This window comes from Panulirus ornatus, chromosome 2, assembly GCF_036320965.1.
Source record: "Panulirus ornatus isolate Po-2019 chromosome 2, ASM3632096v1, whole genome shotgun sequence".
In the NCBI taxonomy this organism is placed as follows: Eukaryota; Metazoa; Arthropoda; class Malacostraca; order Decapoda; family Palinuridae; genus Panulirus; species Panulirus ornatus.
The window spans coordinates 30668464-30689238 of NC_092225.1; the positions used below are offsets into that span (position 1 = coordinate 30668464).

General features: G+C 38.1%; 2 protein-coding genes and 1 long non-coding RNA gene across 4 annotated transcripts in view; 2 read left to right on the forward strand and 1 right to left on the reverse strand.

The window, feature by feature from the left end:
* LOC139755668 (uncharacterized) overlaps positions 1–7187 on the forward strand; it is a 106720-nt gene extending 99533 nt beyond the window's left edge. The window contains exon 3 of the long non-coding RNA XR_011714149.1: positions 6283–7187. This is a non-coding gene — a long non-coding RNA (uncharacterized lncRNA). The remainder of the gene's footprint in view (positions 1–6282) is intronic.
* LOC139755662 (ceramide-1-phosphate transfer protein-like) lies at positions 1–19641 on the reverse strand. 2 transcript variants are annotated; one of them, XM_071674301.1, is made up of 6 exons: positions 19505–19641; positions 15445–15600; positions 11678–11735; positions 9561–9714; positions 2023–2198; positions 1–1381 (listed from the first exon to the last, which is right to left on the reverse strand). In XM_071674301.1, the coding sequence occupies exons 2-6, from the start codon at positions 15597–15599 to the stop codon at positions 1250–1252; spliced, it is 675 nt and encodes a 224-aa protein (XP_071530402.1). In that variant the 5' UTR covers position 15600; positions 19505–19641; the 3' UTR covers positions 1–1249. The 2 variants fall into 2 exon arrangements, with proteins under 2 accessions (XP_071530402.1, XP_071530413.1); XM_071674312.1 differs by having other exon boundaries at positions 9561–9710; positions 11674–11735.
* The window catches only part of LOC139755652 (uncharacterized), a 19401-nt gene continuing 14192 nt past the window's right edge, over positions 15567–20775 (forward strand). The window contains exon 1 of the mRNA XM_071674286.1: positions 15567–15697. The gene's annotated coding sequence lies outside the window, so the exon portion shown is untranslated. The remainder of the gene's footprint in view (positions 15698–20775) is intronic.

The window sequence follows — 20775 nt, forward strand, 5'->3', positions numbered from 1 at the left end:
TGGGGATAAGTCTACTCATTGAATCAAACTAAAAAGTGTTGTCCCTAAGGACATTAGTTCTATAGCATAGTTATTGGATATAATGTGCAGGTATTAAAGTGGATGAGGAATTTTCTTTATATTAACAAGGGGCCCCAGAAAAGAGTAATTTTCAGATTGTCATGATGTTAAAAGGACAATCCCTTACAGCATTCTCCTTGAACCAATTCCAGATCTTTTTCAACAAACCAGTGGTTGGCATCTACAAAATAGAATACTTTACAAATGATGCTAAGGTATAATGGAGATTGAAAACCCATACAGGTGAAAAATTATTAGAGAAAACATATATGAGCTCAAGAGAATGGTGTACCAAATGGCTTCTTATGTTCAGTAAAAATAAATGCCTTGCATAAAGAAAGGGGAAGCGGAGGGTATCAGAGCACAATAACCTAAATTCATTAGTTCATGAAACTAATGGTTGCATCAGAATCTAATCCTGTAGTATAAGCTACAAAATTTAAAATAGAAACATGCATACATGGATGGGTACACTTTCCTGTGGCTTTACAAGAGTTTTAGTTCATCCCTTCAAAGAAAAATCAGTATAAGCATTGTCTCCTCAAGAAAAACATTGAGAAGCTGGAGAAAATACAAAAAGAGCCTAAAAAATCAGTCCACAAGTATCTCCATTCAGACTCACAAAAAAACTACATGAAAGGTCAGTCATAGATTTGATAATTATTCATTGGCCTCAATAATGTATATTAATCTTCTTCATCTGAGCAACAGAAATCTTACATGGAAAAACAGGACATTTGTTTCTGCTCATCAAACCAGGATATAAAACTATCCTTTATGCCAAAGGGAAATTCTTGGAATGTTTTGCAAGAATGGATTTTTGAAAGTCTCAACACAAAAGCTGTAAATTCAATTAAGTATTTCCATCCAAATTGTAATGTATACCACATAAGGGTAATAAATGTTTTTCCAAAAACATTTACTGTTTGTTCCAAATAGTACAATAATAGGGAAAAGAATATACAAAAATATTTCTTATAGAAATCAGGAAAACCACACATTTTGTCAGTTAATTACCTTATAATACTAAATAACATTTTATCAAGCAGTAATTAATAGGTCTCATACATAATGATTATCACAGGAAGTCACTACTTACAAATGCCTAAACTAACTAAATAGCCATAATCACTTCATAAAGAAATTATCCAATATTTCATCAATTCAGATGGAGAAGCAATTTTCCAGTTCATGGCAGATCAAGGAGGCCATTTTCTTCATAAAGTTTTTGGGTGTGGTCATACATGGCCTTCATCATTTCTATCACATAGGGCATTTCTGCATATGCTACTTTTTCTGCTTCAGCACTCCCATTTGTTAACTGGAAAAAAAGAAGAAACATTAACCAACTTAGCATTCTGTTAAAATGTCATAATTGCATCTTTAAGAGTAAGTATACAGCTGTACAATGTAAATTTCCCTACTTATCCTTCTTTCCATCTTTCCCACTTTCCTACTTGTCTGCCTCATTTCCAGCTTTCCTTCCATACCTGCCTGGCTACTTACTATTTTAGTTCTCAGCCAGCTATATAATTCAAGACTGATTAGTTGTACATCTATCTATTTTGCTATATATTATCAACTCTGTTACCCATACAACCTTTTCTGGAATATTATTGCAACAAACACTGAAGTGGTTACAGATGAATAATGGACTCTTCACGTGATGCGATTGACAAAGATAAAAATGTCTATTAAGTGATGAATTTGTTTCTTTTTAAATTGAAAATTCCAGTTGATCAAGCAAGTCAAATCTTTACATAAAAAAATCTATTAAGTGATGAATTTGTTTCTTGTTAAGGTGAAAATTCCAATTGATCTAGCAAGTCAAATCTTTACATCTAAAATCTCATGTTTGCACTGAACTACTTCCCAATGTTTGAAAGTTAATTTGCATATTCAACAGTCCCATTAATTCTTCAAGAACAGTAAAAAGCTCACAAAAGTAATGACTTTACTCACTCTGTTGATGATGGTCTCTCTTCTGGGAATTAAAAGCAGGGCGCCAGAGAACGTCGTTCTGAGCAACATGCCATGAAACTTACCCAAAGTGCAGCTATACAGCTCAGAAACATTCTTCCCAAACGATCCTTCCATTGAACCATCGATGAGAATTGCAAGAAATTCTGTGACAAATTCTGCAAGAATAAAAATTATTACAGACTTTGAAGTAAGGGAGGAAACTCAGAAGAACTTGGAAAGACTCTCAAAAAAATAACTGCTTAAAAGCAAAAAAAAAAAAATTTCCATGAAATATGGATGGTATTTACCTTTGGAGGGAAGCTATAAAACTGATGCTTGCAGCAAGGTATAAAACTGGTTATTGCCTGTAATACAGACATTTGTGCAAATCTAGTAACAACCACAGTAATATGCATAGTAACCTTATTATTTATTTATTTATTATACTTAATCGCTGTTTCCCACATCAGTGAGATAGCGCCAGGAAACAAACGAAGAATGGCCCATCCATTCATATACATACACACACACACATATATATATATATATATATATATATATATATATATATATATATATTATTATTATTTTTTTTTTTATTATACTTTGTCGCTGTCTCCCGCGTTTGCGAGGTAGCGCAAGGAAACAGACGAAAGAAATGGCCCAACCCCCCCCATACACATGTATATAGATACGTCCACACACGCAAATATACATACCTACACAGCTTTCCATGGTTTACCCCAGACGCTTCACATGCCCTGCTTCAATCCACTGACAGCACGTCAACCCCGGTATACCACATCGCTCCAATTCACTCTATTCCTTGCCCTCCTTTCACCCTCCTGCATGTTCAGGCCCCCATCACACAAAATCTTTTTCACTCCATCTTTCCACCTCCAATTTGGTCTCCCTCTTCTCCTTGTTCCCTCCACCTCCGACACATATATCCTCTTGGTCAATCTTTCCTCACTCATCCTCTCCATGTGCCCAAACCACTTCAAAACACCCTCTTCTGCTCTCTCAACCACGCTCTTTTTATTTCCACACATCTCTCTTACCCTTACGTTACTCACTCGATCAAACCACCTCACACCACACATTGTCCTCAAACATCTCATTTCCAGCACATCCATCCTCCTGCGCACAACTCTATCCATAGCCCACGCCTCGCAACCATACAACATTGTTGGAACCACTATTCCTTCAAACATACCCATTTTTGCTTTCCGAGATAATGTTCTCGACTTCCACACATTCTTCAAGGCCCCCAGGATTTTCGCCCCCTCCCCCACCCTATGATCCACTTCCGCTTCCATGGTTCCATCCGCTGCCAGATCCACTCCCAGATATCTAAAACACTTCACTTCCTCCAGTTTTTCTCCATTCAAACTCACCTCCCAATTGACTTGACCCTCAACCCTACTGTACCTAATAACCTTGCTCTTATTCACATTTACTCTTAACTTTCTTCTTCCACACACTTTTCCAAACTCAGTCACCAGCTTCTGCAGTTTCTCACATGAATCAGCCACCAGCGCTGTATCATCAGCGAACAACAACTGACTCACTTCCCAAGCTCTCTCATCCCCAACAGACTTCATACTTGCCCCTCTTTCCAAAACTCTTGCATTTACCTCCCTAACAACCCCATCCATAAACAAATTAAACAACCATGGAGACATCACACACCCCTGCCGCAAACCTACATTCACTGAGAACCAATCACTTTCCTCTCTTCCTACACGTACACATGCCTTACATCCTCGATAAAAACTTTTCACTGCTTCTAACAACTTTCCTCCCACACCATATATTCTTAATACCTTCCACAGAGCATCTCTATCAACTCTATCATATGCCTTCTCCAGATCCATAAATGCTACATACAAATCCAAATCCATATATATATATATATATTTTTTTTTTTTTTTTTTTTTTTATACTTTGTCGCTGTCTCCCGCGTTTGCGAGGTAGCGCAAGGAAACAGACGAAAGAAATGGCCCAACCCCCCCCCCATACACATGTACATACACACGTCGACACACGCAAATATACATACCTACACAGCTTTCCATGGTTTACCCCAGACGCTTCACATGCCTTGATTCAATCCACTGACAGCACGTCAAACCCTGTATACCACATCGCTCCAATTCACTCTATTCCTTGCCCTCCTTTCACCCTCCTGCATGTTCAGGCCCCGATCACACAAAATCTTTTTCACTCCATCTTTCCACCTCCAATTTGGTCTCCCTCTTCTCCTCGTTCCCTCCACCTCCGACACATATATCCTCTTGGTCAATCTTTCCTCACTCATTCTCTCCATGTGCCCAAACCATTTCAAAACACCCTCTTCTGCTCTCTCAACCACGCTCTTTTTATTTCCACACATCTCTCTTACCCTTACGTTACTTACTCGATCAAACCACCTCACACCACACATTGTCCTCAAACATCTCATTTCCAGCACATCCATCCTCCTGCGCACAACTCTATCCATAGCCCACGCTATGGATATATATATATATATATATATATATATATATATATATATATATATATATATATATATATATATATATATATATCTTTCTTCTTTCATACTATTCGCCACTTCCCGCATTAGCGAGGTAGCGTTAAGAACAGAGGACTGGGCCTTAGAGGGAATATCCTCACCTGGCCCCCTTCTCTGTTCCTTCTTTTGGAAAAAAAAAAAAAAAAAAAATATATATATATATATATATATATATATATATATATATATATATATATATATATATATATATATATATATTTTTTTTTTTTTTTCTTTTTTTTTTTTTATACTATTCACCATTTCCCGCGATAGCTAGGTAGCGTTAAGAACAGAGGACTGGGCCTTTGAGGGAATATCCTCACCTGGCCCCCTTCTCTGTTCCTTCTTTTGGAAAATTAAAAAAAAAAAAAACGAGAGGGGAGGATTTCCAGCCCCCCTCTCCCTTCCCTTTGAGTCGCCTTCTACAACACGCAGGGAATACGTGGGAAGTATTCTTTCTCCCCTATCCCCAGGGATAATATATATATATATATATATATATATATATATATATATATATATATATATATATATATATATATATATATATTTTTTTTTTTTTTTTTTTTATACTAATCGCCATTTCCCATATTAGTGAGGTAGCGTTAAGAACAGAGGATGAGGACTGGGCCTTTGAGGGAATATCCTCACCTGGCCCCCTTCACTGTTTCTTCTTTTGGAAAGAAAAAGAGAGGGGAGGATTTCCAGCCTCCCGCTCCCTCCCCTTTTAGTCGCCTTCTACGACACGCAGGGAATACGTGGGAAGTATTCTATCTCCCCTATATATATATATATATATATATATATATATATATATATATATATATATATATATATATATATATTTATTTATTTTATCTTGCTTTGTCGCTGTCTCCCGCGTTTGCGAGGTAGTGCAAGGAAACAGACGAAAGAAATGGCCCAACCCACCCCCATACACATGTGTATACATACACGTCCACACATGCAAATATACATACCTATACATCTTAATGTACACACACAGACATATACATATATACACATGTACATAATTCATACTGTCTGCCTTTATTTATTCCCATCGCCACCTCGCCACACATGGAATAACATCCCCCTCCCCCTTCATGTGTATGAGGTAGCGCTAGGAAAAGACAACAAAGGCCCCATTCGTTCACCCTCAGTCTCCAGCTGTTGTATGTTTTGGACAATCACATGTTTACCAAATGGCGTCCTAGCTTCGTCTCTTTGATGTATATCAACTGACTGTTATATTTCTTTCATGTGTCTCCCCTGATGATGCGATTATTACACGAAAGTGCACTTGGGAACTTTTCGTGTTTCATTTTCCCCGTGGACTCATAGGAATACCTTGATCACACGCAAAATTGTGATCCTTTCCAATATATATATATTCATATATATATATATATATATATATATATATATATATATATATATATATATATATATATATTTATATATATAAATATATAACATTGTTATATATATATATATATATATATATATATATATATATATATATATATATATATATATATATATTGGCAAATACCTCCTCCAATTTACAGCTCCCCCTAACCCTCCAATTAACCTATACAAGTTGACAGATTCAGAAATTAAGCCTCGTGAGTAGAAAATGTATAAAGTGATTACGATTAATGTTCTATTATATTTTACAGGAACAGACATGTTACACAGTGGCAGGAGGACAAAAGTAAGCAGGAGCCTTGGATCCAGATGTAAAAGATAAGGGATTAATGCTTCTTTAATTCTGTTTTAAAGAAATAATGGGAGTGACACTGGGAGCCTGCATGAAGCAGTTAAGCTATCAGCAATTTGACGGGCATGCATCAACCAAGACATGTGGAGAAAAGTCACAAAACTCCTATTAACCCTTAACTATCCATTTTTCCTTATTCTTCCTCTGTACACAACAATTGCCCTGTTCTTATAGTTTTCTGATATCATGTATATTCTGTGTATTGAGTTTTAATATATTGACTGAGGAGTTTTTGAGGATTTTTAGATGTTTGGTCTCTAACCCTTTATCTTGACTCATACACATTGTACATAATAACACAGTTTTCTGTATCTAAGTTTTCATGTCTCTACATCACTGTATCTAATGATCCCAGTGTGTGTGTGCCATAAAATATTACAATGTTTTGTGTGCATATATGTGCAGAGAGTGCAGGGCAATTGAGCAGTAAGTACTCACTGTCTTCTTCATGGTAGTTGCATCATGAGCTTGAAGGGTCTCGAGGTATGTTGAAACAGTTTTTAGCGTTGCAGTGGTGGGTGATGCCCAGAGTGTAAGTGGGAGGGTGTGACTCAAGTTTGCCTAGGGAATGTGGTTTCTGATGGGTGTATGTCTCATTGATTAGAGTGTAAGACTGTTTAGTGCTTGTCAACTCAGTATGTAAATGTTTTGTTGGGTTGGGGGGACGTGATAGAGGTTGCGGAAGTATGGGGCATGGGTAAGCCTTAGATATCTACTTAGGGATTGGTGATTATTTGTAGAGTAGTTTGGGTGGGAGGGGTTTAGTGCTGTTACATAAAACTGGGTGCCAAGCATGTTCAGATGGGTCTGTATTTGGAGGATCTTTGTTTCACTGTCAAGGTGCTAAGTGTTTGTTGGTGACTGTTATGAGAGTACTAACTTGTGTGCTTTGCAAAGCACACAATCATGTCATATTTTCCTTTGAGAGGGTGGAAGAATCATTTGTATAAAATGTTGAGGGATTCTTTTGCTTTCCTAAATCTACTGCTAGTTAGTCTTCTGAGTGCATTTTGTTTATGTCCATACTGTCCTTACGGGTCTCCAGTAGTGTTGAGGAAGCCAACAACATCCACTGGCTGGGACCATTGGTCATAAAGTATAGTACAGTTGTGTGCATGTTTACATTGTAATTGACATCACCACCATGATTCTAAGGAGTCTATCCTGTCCCTGCTACTGAGTGTCAAGCAGTATCAAGATGCAGAAGCCCCTGGATTCTTTGGAAGGGGTCCTGGGATTATATAATAATAACTACTCCAGAACCCCTTCCTTGAAAGCATCCTGATGTTACTCCAGGAGCTTCTGCTGCTCTTAAGGCTGCACAGCTTCCAGTTTTAAGGTTATTTTGGATTCCTTTTGGGTTAAGAAGTTCTTCTTAGTGACTTTACTCCCTTTCTTCATTTGGCAATAATACTGCCTTATCAAAGGTGACTTTTCATTCACAGTGTAACCACAGGCAGGCAGTCTGGTAACACTCCATCACACACACACACATACACACACACACACACACACACACATATATTTATATATATGTCAGAGGTGGAGGGAACAAGAAGCAGAAGGCCAAACAGGAGGTGGAGAATGGAGTGAAAAAGATTTTGTGTGATCGGGGCCTGAACATGCAGGAGGGTGAAAGGAGGGCAAGGAATAGAGTGAATTGGAGCGATGTGGTATACCGGGGTTGACGTGCTGTCAGTGGATTGAATCAAGGCATGTGAAGCGTCTGGGGTAAACCATGGAAAGCTGTGTAGGTATGTATATTTGCGTGTGTGGACGTATGTATATACATGTGTATGGGGGTGGGTTGGGCCATTTCTTTCATCTGTTTTCTTGCGCTACCTCGCAAACGCAGGAGACAGCGGCAAAAAAAAAAAAAAAATATATATATATATATATATATATATATATATATATATATATATATATATATATATATTATCCCTGGGGATAGGGGAGAAAGAATACTTCCTACGTATTCCCTGCGTGTCGTAGAAGGCGACTAAAAGGGGGGGAGCGGGTGGCTGGAAATCCTCCCCTCTCGTTTTTTTTAATTTTCCAAAAGAAGGAACAGAGAAGGGGGCCAGGTGAGGATATTCCCTCTAAGGCCCAGTCCTCTGTTCTTAATGCTACCTCGCTAATGCGGGAAATGGCGAATAGTATGAAAAAAAAAAAAAATATATATATATATATATATCTTCTTTCATACTATTCGCCATTTCCCGTGATAGCGAGGTAGCGTTAAGAACAGAGGACTGGGCCTTTGAGGGAATATTCTCACCTGACCCACTTCTCTGTTACTTCTTTTGGAAAAAAAAAAAAAAAAAAAGAAAAATGAGAGGGGAGGATTTCCAGCCCCCCGCTCCCTTCCCTTTTAGTCGCCTTCTACGACACGCAGGGAATACGTGGGAAGTATATATATATATATATTATTTTTTTTTTATTATACTTTGTCGCTGTCTCCCGCGTTTGCGAGGTAGCGCAAGGAAACAGACGAAAGAAATGGCCCAACCCCCCCATACACATGTATATACATACGTCCACACACGCAAATATACATACCTACACAGCTTTCCATGGTTTACCCAAGACGCTTCACATGCCTTGATTCAATCCACTGACAGCACGTCAACCCCGGTATACCACATCGCTCCAATTCACTCTATTCCTTGCCCTCCTTTCACCCTCCTGCATGTTCAGGCCCCGATCACACAAAATCTTTTTCACTCCATCTTTCCACCTCCAATTTGGTCTCCCTCTTCTCCTCGTTCCTATACGAATATATATATATATATATATATATATATATATATATATATATATATATATATATATATATATATATATATATTTCTTTTTCTTTCTTTCATACTATTCGCCATCTCCTGCATTAGCGAGGTTGCGTTAAGAACAGAGGGCTGGACCTTTGAGGGAATATCCTCACCTGGCCCCCTTCTCTGTCCCTCCTTTTGGAAAATTAAAAAAAAAAAAAACGAGAGAGAGAGAGAGAGAGAGAGACAGAAAGATAGATAGATTGAACAAACATGCAACTATTTCATTTCATTCAAAGTAATCAAAAATATTTAAAAAATTTTTACCTTAAAGCTTAAGGTTAAAAGAGAAACACTGGATGCAAATGATATCAACAGTTAGTCACTGTATGTTGAACAAACTGACCAAGAGCTCGATGGAGCCGAAGCAACGTCCTGGCCCCAGATGGTCTGTTTTTGTTGATGAGAAGATCGTGTTCTTTCTCATAGGTAATCATAGACTGGATGCTGTGGTAGTGGTCTCCTTCCTCTGCACCACGATACTCACGCAGAATTTCTACCTGATCACCGAAAAAGGAACATTAGTTTATAAAATGCAACAATAAAACCTGTTTGAGTATGATAATCATTACATGAGACATATTTAACTACTTTCCCGAACTGATATTTCTCCCTCCATCTTGACTAAGTAAACCATATACCAAGAGTTTAACACAAACACAAATCCTGGGAAATTGTATGTGCAAGAAGTTGTAAAATACACTCATTCTGCCAGCAGTATAGAGATTGAAGTTATATAATATTTGAGTTGTAAACAATAACCATGAAGTCATCAGTTAGGGAGGGCAGGTAAATTATCATTTCATAAAAACAATATGAAAAGAAATTTATACATAAGGAAATTTGTAGCAAAATGCTAATGAATTAATATTTTCACAGATGAATATCTCATACAGTTCACGTCCTGAAGGATAAACTCGACAATGAAGGCAAAAATTGTTACTTTTAACAGCAGTCTGCCAAAGAAGTTGTTTTACCATAAGTTGAGCAACTTTAAAAAGATCATGATATACAGAGTACTGTAGTATGATTCCCTGATGAAGTCATATTCTGAATGGGTGCAACTCCATAGAAGATCTTTTGAAAGGAACTAGAAGAGAGATGCTTAAAATTCCCTGATGAGGTCATAATCTGACCGGATGCAACACGTCATACAAGACCTGTTAGAAGGAACTAGAAGAGAGATGCTTAAAAAGCATGAGAGATAAAAGCATATGCATGTACTTAATTTAAGGCTTGCCAATTTAAGCTTTATCCAGGATGTCTTGGTGATGGGATCTTGCTTGAAGACTGTTTTCATGCAGATGATGAATGGAATATACAACACAAAAAATTAAATGGGTTATGCTCCAAGTGAAAAGTGGAATCAAAATTTGTATACAGTAATGGGAAAATAATTATACAGTGACATATACCTCCATTACTTTTAAGAGTTTTCTAATTCAGTTTCCTAAATTAAAGACAGGCAACTTAAGTGAATCAGCAAGATAGATCCATGGGGAAGATCAGACTTAGTTCCTTCTGTAAATGTTTAATGTCATTATCATAAGCATTTAAACTTCCTTTCAGGAACTACAGATGAAAAAAGATGACACAACTACAATATCAATATTTAACTGGAAGGTAAATCATTAATGACAGTCAAATAACATAATCCTTTGTGCTACATAATGAGGCAGACAACTAACATATGATTGCCATCTGAATAAGTAAAGCTTATCTACCTATCTGTCATCATTAACTCCAGTCCCATAGGCTGGATTAGGTACATATGAAACCTCTTATCACCCATATATATGCCCATCCCATGCCATATGTTAGTAAAACATAAACTCTCCTCCCTTTTACAAGTGCTTTTTTTTCTTTTGCTTTGCATGCAGGTATTTCTCTGATTGAAGTAAGTGTTTTCATTTGCACTAACCCTAGCCCTTATGAGTTCTATCATATCATCTATCCATTTCTTTTGTGGTCTAACTCTTCTTGTGTGTACTTTTAAGAGTGCTGCTGTAGATCCTCCTGATGAACATATTATTTACCACACATTTTACATGACCAAAGCAATCGAAAAAGGCTTTGATTTATGAACATTTCTTATGATTTTATTACCACACATATTCTTCTCTCATCTTTATTCTTCATTCTGATTCTTGCTCTAACTCCATGTCAAATATACTAAACAAGTCACTTATCTTTCACTTATCGAGACCTATATAATCTTTTATTCAGATCCAAAGATCAGATCTAGGAAAAGCACTCTTTCACGCATACTGTAAACTGTATAAGCACTCCTTCATGCATACTGTAAATTGTATGTTCATTGTATATAAAATCTGAAACTGTGATCACCTAAAACCTTAAACTGCATGACTCTTACTCACTGAATTTTGAAGTTGACATTTTTATTTTGATCAAACCTGTGACTCATAAGTAATTCATAGTTACAATAAATAACATGCAACTTACTTTTGAGTGTACATCACTGGAAACAACTTGGAAAAGTGTTCCCAAGATCTGGAAAAATCTGGAAAAGAAAGGAAAAGAAATTAAAAACTTTAACTTGAAAGTCATTTCCAATCAATGACAAGATTACAATAATTTTGGGATGATCTAAATTTTTTCCTTTTGTCTGTGAATGGAGCCTCCAAAGTAAATATATGAATATTACTATTATTATCATTATCATGAGTTGTATTTTTATTATACTTAATCACTGTTTCCCGCGTCAGCAAGGTAGCGCAAGGAAACAGACAAAAAATGGCCCAACCCCCCACATACACATATATATATTTTTTTTTTTTAAATACTAATCGCCATTTCCCGCATTAGCGAGGTAGCGTTAAGAACAGAGGATGAGGACTGGGCATTTGAGGGAATATCCTCACCTGGCCCCCTTCTCTGTTTCTTCTTTTGGAAAAAAAAAAGGAGAGGGGAGGATTTTCAGCCTCCTGCTCCCTTCCCTTTTAGTCGCCTTCTACGACGCGCAGGGAATACGTGGGAAGTATTCTTTCTCCCCTATCCCCAGAGATACATATATATATATATATATATATATATATATATATATATATATATATATATATATATATATATATATATATACACACATATTATCATTACTATTATTATTATTATTATCATAATTATTATTATCATCCATAATCACTGTTTCCTGTATCAGCGAGCTAGTGCCAGGAAACAGACGAAGAATGGCCCAACCCCCCACATACACATATATAGACACATATTATCATTACTATTATATTATTATTATTATCATTACCATTATCATACATAATCACTGTTTCCTATACCAGCAAGCTAGTGCCAGGAAACAGACGAAGAATGGCCCATCCATTCATATACATGTATATGAGGAGGAGGAGCAAGGGGGAGGGGGGCTGGAAATTCTCCCCTCTCTTTTTTTTTTTTTTTTCCCAAAAAGAAGGAACAGAGAAGGGGGCCAGGTGAGGATATTCCCTCAAAGGCCCAGTCCTCCATTCTTAATGCTACCTCGCTAATGCAGGAAATGGTGAATAGTATGAAAGAAAAGAAAAAAGAAATGCCCACATACACACATATACATATCAACATATACATATATATACACAGAGACAGACATATACATACGTACACATGTACATATTCATACTTGCTTGCCTTCATCCATTCCTTTCGCTACCCCAGCCCACAGGAAAATACCATCACTACCCCCCTGCTTCAGTTAGGCAGCACCAGGAAAACAGACAAAAAAGGCCACATTTGTTCACATTCAGTTACTAGCTGTCATGTGTAATACGCCGAAACTACAGCTCCCTATCCACATCCAGGCCCACAGACCTTTTCATGGTTTACCCCAGACGCTTCACATGCCCTGGTTCAGTCCATTGATAGCACGTTGACCGTGGTAAACCACATCGTTCCAATTCACTCCATTATTCCTTGCACACCTCTCATACTCCAGCACGTTCAGGCCCCAATCACCCAGAATCTTTTTCACTCCATCATTCCACCTCCACTTTGGTCTCTTGCTTCTCCATGTTTCCTCCACCTCTGACACATATATCCTCTTTGTCAATCTTTCCTCACTCATTCTCTCCATATGTCCATGCCATTTCAACACACCTGCTCTCTCAACCACAATCTGTTTATTTCCTCACATTTCTCTTATCCTTACTTTACTTACTCGATCAAACCACCTCACACCACATATTGTCCTCAAACACTTCATTTCCAACACATCCACATGCCTCCATACAGCCCTGACTATAGCCCATGCCTTGCAACCATATAACATTGTTGGAACTACTGTTCCTTCAAACCTAACCATTTTTGCTCTCCAAGATGACATTCTCTCCTTCTACACATTCTTCGTTGCTTCCAGAACCTTCGCACCCTCCCCCTCCCTGTGACTAACTTCAGCTTCCAGGGTTCCAACCACTGCTAAGTCCTTTCCCAGATATCTAAAACACTTCACTTCCAATTTTTCTCCATTCAAACTTACATCCTATTTAACTTGTCCCTCAATCCTACTGAACCTAATAACCTTGCTCTCATTCACATTTACTCTCAACTTTCTCCTTTCACACACTTTTCCAAACTCAGTTTCTAACACAAATCAGCCACTAAAGCTGTATCATCGGCGAACAACAACTGACTCACTTCCCATGCCCTCTCATCCGCAACAGGCTGCATACTCGCCCCTCTCTCCAAAACTCTTGCATTTACCTCCCTAACCACTCCATCTATAAACAGATTAAACAACCATGGGGACATCACACACCTCTGCCGCAGACTGACATTCACTGGGAACCAATGACTCCTTTCTTCCTACTCGTACACATGTCTTACATCCTTACATCTTCACTGCTTCTTGTACTCATGCCTCACTTGCCTCCCACACCATAATACTCTTAAAACCTTCCACAAAGCATCTCTATAAACCCTATCATATACCTTCTCCAGATCCATAAATGCTACATACAAATCCTAAGTGTTTCTCATATTCATTCTTCACAGCAAATAACTGATCCACACATCCTCTACTACTTCGGAAACCACTAAGCTCTTCTCCAATCTGATGCTCTGTACATGCCTTCACCCTGTCAATTAATACCCTCCCATATAATTTCCCAGTAATATTCAACAAACTTATGCCTCTGTTGTTTGAACACTCACCTTTATCCCCTTTGCCTTTGTACAGTGGCACTATGCATGCATTTCGCCAGTCTCCAGGCCTTTCGCCATGGTCCATACATACATTGATTATCCTTACTAACCAATCAGAAACAGAGTCGCCCCCGTTTACATATATGATTATATATACACACATGGATATGAGTCGATAGGCCATTCTTTGTTTCCTGGTGCTACCTCACTGACATGGGAAACCAATTATGTATAAAAAAATATAATATATATATATATATATATATATATATATATATATATATATATATATATTTTTTTTTTTCATACTATTCGCTATTTCCCGCGATAGCGAGGTAGCGTTAAGAACAGAGGACTGGGCCTTTGAGGGAATATCCTCACCTGGACCTCTTCTCTGTTCCTTCTTTTGGAGAAAAAAAAAAAAAACGAGAGGGGAGGATTTCCAGCCCCCCGCTCCCATATATATATATATATATATATATATATATATATATATATATATATATATATATATATATCAAATGTATTGTTGGACCCCACCTGTTTGAGGTTACAATGCAAGTGATTCGGTGAGGCTATGTTATTGTGAATACACTCATCAGGTGAATTAAATTCAAAGAATTTATTCTCAGTAAAGTATCATATAAAGAGCCAACAAATCAGTAGTCATTATTCTCTAATTAAAAAATCATCCATCTCCCAACTGCACTATGTTAAGTATAATTTTTGTCATCCTTTAATGAATACCACAGACTTTTACTTTCTATTCAGATTTTTGTTTATCCTAACCATTGTATCCAACTACAAATTGTTTCCAGTCTTACTGAGAGGAATTCTCTATTAGTAATTCTTTAATATAATCACTGCTTCCATACACATGAATGATGATTCTTTTCCATGCATAACTATAACCTTCATGTTATGCACTCTGTTCATGACAATAATTTCACACTTTATCTCAATTTCACTTCAGTCCACTTGTATCCACACCTCTTCTCTGAAACAGGAAGTCTCTGATCATGTTAAGTGTTTATGATTCTAAAGTATATGATAATAATCAATACTTATTCATTTCTGTGTAGGCACTGAGATAGCCATCCATGATGAGTTGTCCATCAGGTTGTGGAGAGAAGCCAGTTCTGAGCAGATCCAGGTTGATCAACAGCTCCTCCTTGTCTGTGCCTTGGTCTGACTTGTCCTTTGCTAACCCATCATCCATCCTGTCAGGAGAATGAGGAGTGAGATAACCCATCCTGCCAATCCTGCAGTACTTAAGAGAAATGAGTGAGTGATTCCCTCCTACCACCAAAGTAAGAAGTAAGTAAGTCAGCCCATTCCTCTTAACAAATTGGGAGGGGAGACTAACTTCCTAGAATTCATGAGTAATTTATGTAAAGGAACCCATTTCCCTTATGATACACATCAAGAAGCAAGTCATCTGATCTTGCTGACATAAAGAATGACACAACCCAAGGGTGAGGAGAGATTTATTGTGTGGTTATAAGGCTGAAATCACTCACCCTACCACTAGTGCACAAGTAATAGAGAAAATCCATCTTACTATCAGTCTTGATAATAGTGACATTAAGGCCTGCAAGTAATTATTTGTTATTCCTTTAGAAGATTCTGTGCTTATTTTATGTAATTATTTTAAGTATAGATGCATTTCAGTATAACATATTTCAGATTTAAAACAAAATGGTTTTGGGGCTCAAAAATTCCCACTGTTACATGCAATTTGTTTTTGTGAGGGTAATAGATTTCCTTGAAAACATCAGTATAAGGACTATTTTCCATGTTGATTATGAATCTTGGGTTGAAATTCATGTTGGGGACATTATGGCATGTAAATAAGTGATCACTTGTCACTCCATTAGAAGGTTCTGTGATTATTCAGTTCATATTTATTGGGTATTAGACGTCATTGGGAAGCATTATGAGATGTTTCCATGATTTTTTTTTATTATAGAAGCGTTTCATTACGTCATATTTAAATTTTTTAAGAAATAAAGGTCTTTGGACTGAAAAATTCCCAGAACTTCTACCTTCTGTTTTTGGTATTCTTGTGAGGTAAACAGACTTGCTTGAAAGCCTCAGTATAAGGACTAATTTTCTTGCTGATTTTTAATCTGGGGTTGACATTTATGTTAAGGGACATTACAGCCTGTAAAAAAATAGCTAATAAGCTTTCCTTCTTGGAAACATGCGTTGATACATCCCATCCCTAAGAAGGGTGATTATTCTGACCCTTTAACTGTTGTCCTATTGCTTTGATACCTACCATTACCAGTCTTTGAATTCCTCAACACACGCTTTGAATCTGTCTTCTTTCTGATCGTTAGTCTAATGGCCTCCGTAAGATGAGATTCATGGGTGATTTTCTTTCCCGTCTTTACTTAATATTTGATCATCATCCCTGAAAGAGTTTGGGGAGTCTTGTGTAGTTTTCTTGACATATCCAAACCTTTTGACGTGGTGTGGCATCGGGGGTCTCATCTCTAGGCTTGTCTCTTTTGGCTTCCCTCCCTCACTTTGCTCCTTCAAATCTATAGCTTCCTCTTACAAATCTATCTCTGTGGTTGTTGATGAATCAACCTCCCACCTCCCCTCCCTTTTTTTTTTTTCTATGAACCGCAGTGTCCCTCAAGGTTCTTTCCTGTCCCCTACTCTTTTTCTTTTTTATCAAGTATTATTTCCCACAAATAACCAAATGCTTTTTCTCTCTTGATCTGCACCTCTTGTCACAGCTTCGCCAGTAAACTCGGACTTTAGGATACCATTTCATCACTGGCTTCATCGACTTTTTTTTTTATCATAAAGTTTCTGCATACATCTAGATTCATGTCCCTTGTTTTCTATAACGAAGATCAATTTTAATTTCGAGAAGTCCACTGCGGTCGGAGAGCTTAGAACCGTCGCCATCATTTTTAGGTCTGAGCCCCAGCCTTTCTCACTGTAATCCTTCCTTAAGGTAACCCAGAGATGGCAGCAGGGAATCTGAATTGTCGGAAAGAAATTAGTCAGCAGTATAACGTTAGTTAGATCCGATAACCATCGGTGCTCACATGTCAGCATAACAATCACTACGTCAGGATGCATGCAGTGGTTTCGATCACAGGACTCGTATTTCTCTGTGGAAATCAGTAGATCCGTTTACTTAACTGAAAGATCCGTTTATTTAACTGAATTCCGTTCCAGCTGCAGCTGTCACGCCAAAGACGCTAGCATCGTTAGGCAACGATAGATTAAGTTTCTTGATACTGTTTTGCAAAACGCACACAGAAGAAGAAAGGCGATACCAACCTAACCTTACATAACATTTATTAAAGCGATCGCTACATGCAGAATGGATACCTGCCAATTAGAGAGAATACACTGATATGATTTCCATCAATATGTAAATACTGTATGTAACCGTAGACTCCTAGTCCAAGTCCCGTCGCGCACACGAAAAATGCAGCACATAAAACTGCTATTATATGGAGTAAAAACATTTGGATCCGCTAACATAGTGCTATTACTACATTAATTAGATTTGAATAATCCTCTCCATGAATGACGATATGCTCGTAATTATTCCACCCCTTTGAGGGTTGCAGCCAAAGTTCCCATATTCCCAAAGTTTCCAGCCGCTTTTCTATGAAATTTCCAAGCTAATACATTCCCTCTACATACTAAAGCATAATGGTCTTTCATAATATTTTTCCTGCTGCCTGTTGTGCTTGAGGGTGTGAATGGGTTAGGAATTAAGAACACCACTTCAGTCCTCCAGCAGATAACTCCATCAGACACCATTCCTTAAGTATAAGTCACGGCTTTCCTACGTCCTCCCATGTTTTTCCTTATCCTACACGAACCTTGACGCGCTTTCCCGTAAGTAAAACTTTAAGCGCTCCTTAACTTGCCTTACTTTACCTTTCCGCGAACTCCCCGTGCATCGTTAAAAACTTGAAAGCCATCCTCTTCTCCACCTTCATACATTAAAGAATGTGAGACACTTATCCAGCATATAACCTCGTCACAGACCACAATGTTAACCTGTCCCTCTTTTGCGTTCGACTAACTTAATTGCGCAAACCTTCACATGTTTCCCATCACTAAGTTACTTTACCTTACCTGAAGGTTCAGGTCGGTGCTTCCCATCAAGACCCTACCCATTTCAGAATTCACTTAAATCTTCACGTGCTACCTATAAAAACCTTCCCTCTACCTTACCTAACATGGACTTTGACTCAAAGAATTTTCCATCACAAGACATTCCCGTACCCGACAGTTCAACGCGCTTGACAGCAAAATCTTCAGCCATACTCACCCCCCCCCCCCCTTCATCATAAGACCTACCTTTCCCATTTTCTCTCCACTACTTTCCCGGCTTTACTTTCCCATGGCCTTCCCCAGCCGTACCGTATTTCCCTCCACAAGATCTTTCCCTGCTGTACGTTCCTTCCCACAAGACCTTCCCCCGACGTACCTTCCTAACACATGGCCTTTCCCAGCCGTAACTTTCCACCACCAGACCTTCCCCTGCCGTACCTTCCCCTCCCTCCGTCGTGTCTTACCAGAATCTTCGTCTTTCACAACATATGCACTTTCCCAGGCCCATTCATCATAAAAGTGTTATCATATTATCACTATAACGTCACAATTCCGCTAGTTAAAATATTTGATGTGATGTGAATTTACTACCATTAAATAACAGTAGCAAATTTAGTTGCCGATACATCCTGAGTTAAAAAATATATATTTGGTGTCCGTCATGTTCATTATATTCAATACTTACCTATGAATAAGTCAAGCCAAATGAACATTTGTTTTTATGACGATTCATTTTTTAAAGCTAAAATTAGTAATAGCGATGCAAGGTAGCACCAGTGATTATAAAAACACAATTAAAAGTAACAAAGATTTCGTAATCCTCTGTTTGATTTTATTACACACATGAAAAAATACGAATGAAAATCCTCGATCGAGTGTAGGTCTGCCAATGCAAAGAAAATCGAACTGCATGACGCAAGCTGTATCCTGTACTGCGCCATAGTTCCCCACGTTTCCCAACAATATGCAAGACAGTATTACATTTAAAGCATTATACGTCTACATGTGTACAAATATTTTTCTAATTACCTTGATAAGCGGAACGTCAGAGGACAAGCCTATCCCTCGCCAGTTGTGGTTTCACTGGTGACCGCCATGATAACGCGGTGCAAGTGGAGCTGTTGGAGTGAACTGCCACATACTGCCATATCCAAGATTTATCCAGTTAACTGACGTAAATTGTATGGTATAGAACTGCCATTTCTTCACATAACAGGCATATTCTTCATGCCAAGTTAATTATCTGTTACAATAACGCATCTAAGTAAAGCTAAATAGTGGTAAGGTGGATAATCTGGCTTTAGCGGAAAACTTTGGTGTAACAGGTGTCAAGAACCCGGGGAAGTGACTCGTAAGAATATGACAGTCACGGACGTTTATTCACTTGACGTCATAGTGTCAAGCGTGACTAGTAATACTATCCTGCATAACTGATGTTCACAGGTGTGTTTATTGTGCCTCCATGATACATAGTGACCTACGCGACGCATACTTTCCTGCATAATTCACAGTAGCAAATGACTCATAGTTGCTACGTGATGGATGCATATTACATGTTACGGGAATCCCACCACTTAGTTCAAGTGCTTCTCGGCCATCCCAAAAATGTCATTCAGAAAGGGTAGACGATGTTTTATTTATGTAACGTTAGTGAAAGGCAGTGAAGGAGTATTGTAATCATTATTAGCAGAGTATCCTTGCGGCTAGGTTTCATGTTTCATTTCTTGGATGCTGTTAACACGGTGGATTTCTCTGTCGTCGACTTGTGTCTGTTCTGTAGTATAATTAGTTCTTCGGTGCTCTGCCGTTGCTTGGCGACTCTGTTCCAGTTGGGTATGACATTCACTTTGAGTTTCAAATGATCTCGCCTCTTGTTTGCAAACGTGCCCTTTTTCCAGTCTTCTGCATTCTTAAGGAGAATCATTTGCTATAGCTAAGGCTTTTCTTTCTGATTCGCAATTTCCTTTCCCGTGTGAATATGTATTTCCAGCCTTCTAGTTTGGCTGAAGATGAAACGTGTTTTCATTATACACCAAATAAAGTGAATCTGTTTTCCTTTGAGGAGTTGTGGAGCTATAAATTACTCCAGGAAGTGAACGTCTTGTAACAGGATGATCATTGATATGACTTTTCCAGGAATGGTGATATGCGTTCTAACTGAACTGCTGTGGACGATCGCTAAATCAGTCGACTGTCTGGGGGAAGATCTTTTGGTGCTGTGAACACTCATGTGACAGGGGTCACAGGAGTGTTCACAGTATGGATGGATGGTCATGTGCTGCATGAAATTACCCGTATGG

Bases quoted from the DNA above. Each gene is read 5' to 3' on its own strand.
- LOC139755662 (XM_071674301.1), bottom strand. From the start codon at position 15,599: ATGGATGATGGGTTAGCAAAGGACAAGTCAGACCAAGGCACAGACAAG. The intron at 9,715-11,677 runs GTAAGTTGCATG...TTCGGTGATCAG, and splicing joins CCAGTGATGTACACTCAAAA to GTAGAAATTCTGCGTGAGTA. The intron at 2,199-9,560 runs GTCAGTTTGTTC...TTATTCTTGCAG, and splicing joins TCGGCTCCATCGAGCTCTTG to AATTTGTCACAGAATTTCTT.